Source organism: Nicotiana tabacum, chromosome 8 (genome assembly GCF_000715075.1).
Source record: "Nicotiana tabacum cultivar K326 chromosome 8, ASM71507v2, whole genome shotgun sequence".
NCBI lineage: Eukaryota > Viridiplantae > Streptophyta > Magnoliopsida > Solanales > Solanaceae > Nicotiana > Nicotiana tabacum.
This window is the reverse complement of record NC_134087.1, coordinates 15,081,425-15,087,512: the sequence shown is the minus strand read 5'-3', so window position 1 is coordinate 15,087,512 and position 6,088 is coordinate 15,081,425. Positions and strand designations below refer to the sequence as shown.

At 33.5% G+C, this 6,088-nt stretch overlaps 1 protein-coding gene across 1 annotated transcript; it reads right to left on the bottom strand.

Moving 5' to 3' along the window:
- Positions 1 to 2,054: 2,054 nt before the first annotated feature.
- Positions 2,055 to 4,899, bottom strand: LOC142162972 (uncharacterized). Its single transcript, XM_075220205.1, has 4 exons — positions 4,304 to 4,899; positions 3,387 to 3,937; positions 2,685 to 3,295; positions 2,055 to 2,255 (listed from the first exon to the last, which is right to left on the bottom strand). The coding sequence occupies exons 1-4, from the start codon at positions 4,897 to 4,899 to the stop codon at positions 2,055 to 2,057; spliced, it is 1,959 nt and encodes a 652-aa protein (XP_075076306.1).
- Positions 4,900 to 6,088: the final 1,189 nt, after the last annotated feature.

The window sequence follows — 6,088 nt, the reverse complement described above, 5'->3', positions numbered from 1 at the left end:
AAATAAACTCACACTATCTACCAACCTCTTTTGTTTATAGCATATGGATGTCATATTCTACTATTTGCGAAAGATGGGCAAGTACAATCAGCATAGGGACTTCACGTTTACTACTGTTGATTGTATATTCAAGACAAGAATAGATGAAATATATGACAGGTATGAAGATACAGATAGTAATGCTAATGTAGCAAAACAAGAAGACGTTGTATGTGAGTATATTAGGGGCTACAGATTACATGCTAATGTACCCTGGCATACAGTGGATAATGTCTTGATACCAGTGAACTTGAAGGAAAAACTTCATTGGGTGTTGGTTGTTGTGACTTTCAAAGATAGATGTATCAAAGTGTACGACTCGTACACGTCTTCCGGTCATGATGCATACGTAGTCTCTGAGATTGTAAAGCTAGCTAAGCTATTACCTCTGTATCTGTCAATTAGTGGCTTTTACAGAGATAGTCAAGGCATTCACTGGTATTCTTATCCCGCATACATAAACAAGGATCATAACGAACCTTTTGAAGTTATCTTCGTTCCAAATCTGCCTCAACAGAAAGAGGGCAGCATGTAAGTATCCAATCATCATTCTTATATGTTTTATACACAGTATATGTATTAATTAATTTATATTCTGTTTCAATCAATTATTGTTTAGGGATTGTGGAGTGCATGTTGCAGCCTTCGCGAAGTTTCTGAGCACTATTGGAGAGATTACACAAAAAACACCATTTGATACCACTCTTCTCCGTCAAAGATATGGTGCTCTGTTATGGGACTATGCTATGCGCAAGATAGATGCTGATGCAATAAGCGAGAGGGAAGCACCTTCAAAGATTGAAAGGCAAATCTCTGAGTCGGAGGCAAAGATGCAGATAATTTTAGAATAGCTTTAGATTTTTTTTTTGAGTTTAGCTTGAACAATGATACTGATTGTAGTGGTTTTGGTCGTAGATGCTATTTACTTACATGCTGAAATTTGGTTAAGTTTGCTTGAACAGGTTTTAGCTAACGCACATGTTAGTTAAAATTTCTGAAACTTTATGTATGCTGAATGATTTTTGTTAATGCCAATTTTTGAATTGTATTCAGCTGCATAAGAATAGCTTTATCTTGCAGTATTAAGCAGTTGTATTTAGTTGTATTATTCTGTTTAGCTTATTGTATTAATCTATATTATTCAGTTCAATTCAGTTGTATTAAAGTGTATTTATCAGTTGTCTACAGTTGGTATGCAAGTATATTCAGCTGCATCCATTCAGATGTAACTTTGAATTGACTAGAAACAATACAAGTTATATTGATTAACTTGTATTTAGTTGTATTATTCAACTGTATTCAGCTGTATTTTTCTCTGATTTCATATGTATTCAGCTATAGTCAATTTAATTGAACTGTAGTATTAACCTATAGTCAACATTATTGAACATGTTGTATTCAAATGTATTGAACAATTGAATTACCTATATTCATCCAATGTCAGTTAAATTCAACTATTTCAACCAGATGTCCAGATCTGTATTCAACTATATTACAGTGTATTTCACCAAAGTCAGTTGAATTAAACTGTGTTATTAACCTATATTCAACTCTATTCTACATGTTGTATTCACCTATATTAAGGAATTGAATGAGTTGTATTCAACTATACTAAGATATTCTCACAGCCAAATCATATATATTTATATATATAAAAATACTTCAACTAAATAAATTCATAAAATATTAACGAAAGTCATTCCACAATATATTACTTCGAAAAAAGAATTCATTATAGCTGATAATGTCGAGTCACCAATACATGTCAGAATACAACTATTTATTACGTGGAGCATTCCTACAAGTTCGCTTGTTATGTCCTCCCTGCCCACATATGCTACATGAATGTTGATTTTTCGGCAACAACAATTCACTTAAATTTTTGTCGCGCTTCTTCTTTGGCCTTCCAGGAGGTCTTTTCCATTTGGGTGGTAGTACAACCTCCTCTGCAACATGCTCTGGTATATTCCAGTCATTTTTGTCCGGTAGCGGGTACACTGGCACATCGTATGTCATTACAATTGTACTTGCTTGTAATAGCTAGAGCAATATTCTTCAGGCATTAAAAACTTGCTCTTCAATACAGCCCAGGCATGTGGGCATGGCAATTCATCAATTTGGAATCTCCCACAAACACATTTTCTCTCGAGCAGACAGACTGTGTAATTCCTCCCACCATCGTTAACAGTATGTAAGTATTCAGTTGATGGTACCACCTACATTTAAAAACATAAATATACGTTTTGAACACATTTACATGAATTAACAAATATATACTACTGAGTTAAATGGTTACTATCAACTTCAAAAATTGCAACTTCATTCAATTTCAATTAAATTCAGCTGATTCCAGCAACTGTATGCAACTGTATTTATCTACAGTCTACATTTGTATGCATTTGTATTCAACCTTTTTTTAGCAGATGTTTTCAGTTATTTCCAATCAATTTAAATTGTATGAATCACCTGAATTCCATTGTAATCATTATCACATGCATACAGTCTTAATAATAACATGTATTTACCTGTATTCATCTATATTATTTACTAGTTCAAGCAACTATTCATAAAAATGCATACCAGTAGTTCTGCCTAAAAAAAATGTATTCAGTTGTATACAACAATGCCATAAAAAATTAACTTACAGTCATACGGGTACACATGGTCTCATTCAACTCCAGCATTTCCTGGTATTTTTTCCCAAGCGTCTTGTATGTCTGAGTAGCTTCTTTACGGTTACTACAATTCCAACAACCAAACATCTTCCTAACTTCTTCGAGGAAGTCATATATTGGCAATTCCCTTGCTGAAACTAGTGCTGCATTGATTGACTCAGCGATATTTGACGTCATTGTCCATCCCCTGTTACCAGGTGCATACAACCTAGCCCACTTTTTGTAACCAGCTAACTCTAAGTATTCTTTTACCCTAATATCTACCTTCTCAACCTTCTCCATCAGACTATCAAATTCAGTTTGTGTGTATGTTTTTGCCATCGAGAAGTATATCTCACTCAACTTGGCATGACTCTTTTTGAATTTCTTGTATACGTTATTCCATAGATACCATATGCAAGCACAATGCGGTAAATCCGGATATACTCTCGATACAGATTTAATGATGCTCTCATTTCTATCCGAAACAATGCACATGTTTTCCCTTACATCGTACGCTATCTTGAATTGCTCAAAGAACCACGTCCAAGCAGCATCGTTCTCTGAATCAATAACACCGTATGCTAGTGGCAATATATGACCTGTTTAATACAATTGAATATAATTGTTTTTAAATACATGTTTTCCAATGCTTTAAATATTAACAAATTGTATTATTATTGAGGTACTCACCTGCCCCATCCAACGTGCTTGCAGAAACGAATGTCCCGGTGTAGTAGGATTTTAGATGACTTCCGTCCACTACAACAATTGGTCTACAATGATCAAACCCCCTTATAAATGCATACAATGATATATACACGTACATGAATTCATTCTTTGACGATTTTTCCATTCTTATGTGAGAACCTGGATATGTCTTATCCATTGTATATAAGTATCCTGGTAATTTTTTGTATGAATCAGCCGGTTCACCTCTAAGAAAATTCATTGCCTTTTCTTTAGCCCTCCACGCCAACATATAGCTAACATCAACACCTAGATCTGATTTCACGTCATCAATAATGTCCCTCAGAGTGTATTTCCTCTTATGGTTTGTAAGCTTTGTCCTTATAATACCACTTATAAGGCTGCTACTAGCTTGCTGCTGCTCGTACACTTTATCCTTCAGCGGACATGTATGGTTGTCATTGAATTCTCTCACCTTGAATAATTCCGATTTGTTAATGCTTGAAGCCTTAAACCTCCAATCACAATCTTCTGAAATACATATTAATGCATAGCTGGACAGAAAAGTTCATACATCAGACAACTTAACGAATCTGACATATATACTTCCTATTCATAAAGTACCAAATTGATATCTGTGTATATGTAATTTTGTATACTAACGAATTCCAATATTTTTAGATGTGATTAAATACAATAAATACAACTAAATACATTCGTATGAATAATCAAACACTTAGTAACATTATAGACATAATATGAAAATAATCATAGCCACTGTTGTATTTTTTCAATAGTAAAATACACCTGAATACATATTATTAAGAACACTAAACAAATATAAATTTTCAAAGGTGTTCATCATCTGGAGGAAACACACAACTACAACTAAATACAATAAAGTTAAACAAACATCAAACCTGACAACATTAGAGCGATCAACACGGAATTGAAACCTTTGAGCTATAGCATAATTATTCATCACCTCTTTCAATGTAGCCTTATCCTTATACACTTGTCCAGCCATAACCTCCTTTTGATTAGTTTTTGAAATTATCAAATCCTTGTGGAGTTCGAACACTCCAATCGCTTCTCCTGAATTGGCAAGTTCTATAGCTAGTGTATAATCTGTATTGGAATCGTACATTTGAACTGCTTCGTCTATCTGCACAATGTCGCCTTGATTTAAACCATCTCCAGAGATAAGCTCTTTTTCCATAGTTGTAATGCACAGAGGATACATCCCAAATTCTCTGTTCTCTTTTTTCAATTTTACATACACTCTGTAACCCATATCATTGTGTATTTCCATTGGCGTGCGATTGCCTTCAACATTGTATTGTATTTTAATGGTATTTGTGCTCAAATCTATACCCAGTTGATTAGAAATTGAACAAACTAGATCATTAAAGGAAGCATACTCCTTAATCAGTATTCCCTCAATTGAAAAGTCGATATAATTGCCCTCATCGTTCCACTTTCCAGAATGACGCAACAAAACTGTCAAGCTTGCCATATATATAGAAGAGTTATACCTTCTTCTGTATATAATTTGTCGCAATCGATAAGGAGGAGAAGAAAATCGCACAATATAGAAGCAAGCTGCTCTGTTTCTTCGCTTCTTTCACGTTTCTGTATTTTTGACTTTGAGAAGAATACAGATTGATGGGATAACTTTTAAGTTTGTTGAGTAAAATTAGGGAAATCAGAATTGATTTGATTTCCTTCCGTTTTTAACATCTTCGTCGACCCAGATATTGCGCAGATACGTTACGTATTTAGCGCTACATACGTTTGAATACAGGTAAATACATTTCAGAAATTGCCGGATTTCCTTTTTGTACGCCGCTAATTTTTGTTGTATTATTAAATACACTACCTTAAATACATTAAATACATTATATAATTGCATAAAAGATATCTATAGGACGTAATATAGCAAAGGGTTTCTATTAATTGATAATTAGGACTAAAAGATGTTGCTTTGGAAAAATTCTCTTGATTAATTCCCTTTCATGCCATTTTGCCTTTTTTGGGCTAAACAATGCAAATGCAATTCAATGCACTGCTTTTCTTTCTTGTTTTTGTTCTACTTTTTATTTCCCCTCTCTCTCTTTCAGGGTAGCTGTCCATATATCATTCTCGTTCTGTTGGCTAGTTAAAATATGTTTCATACTAGGTGTTGTGATTATCTAGAATTGCCAAAAGCGTATGTTTCTTCCTCTCCCTTAATTTGCGCATGTGGAGTAATGCATTTGACCAATTCTTTGTTTTTGTTTTATTATCTTCCGTTTGATATAAATAGAATTCTATTTAAGGTGAATATTTATATTTAGAGAGATTTTAGGGTTTATTACTTGGTGGCTAAATCAATCTCTCCCTATAAATAGAGGGTTCTATTCCATTGTAATTCATCCCAAAATCAATAAGAATTCTTTTTTCTTACTTTTCTCTGCAATACTCTTCTTCTTCTTTTATTGTTTCATAACACGTTATCAGCACGAGACTCCAACCAATTGAGTAGAAGATTTGGGATTGAGCATAATGATTGCCAATTATTCTATGAACTTCATTTATGATTAAATTCTGGATTTAAGGTAAGTATTTTACTTTTCTCTTTCAAATTCTTGACATTCTATAATTTGATTTTAAATACAAGAAAAGACGATAAATTTTGATTGCAACTCTAATGGAGTTTGAAAGAT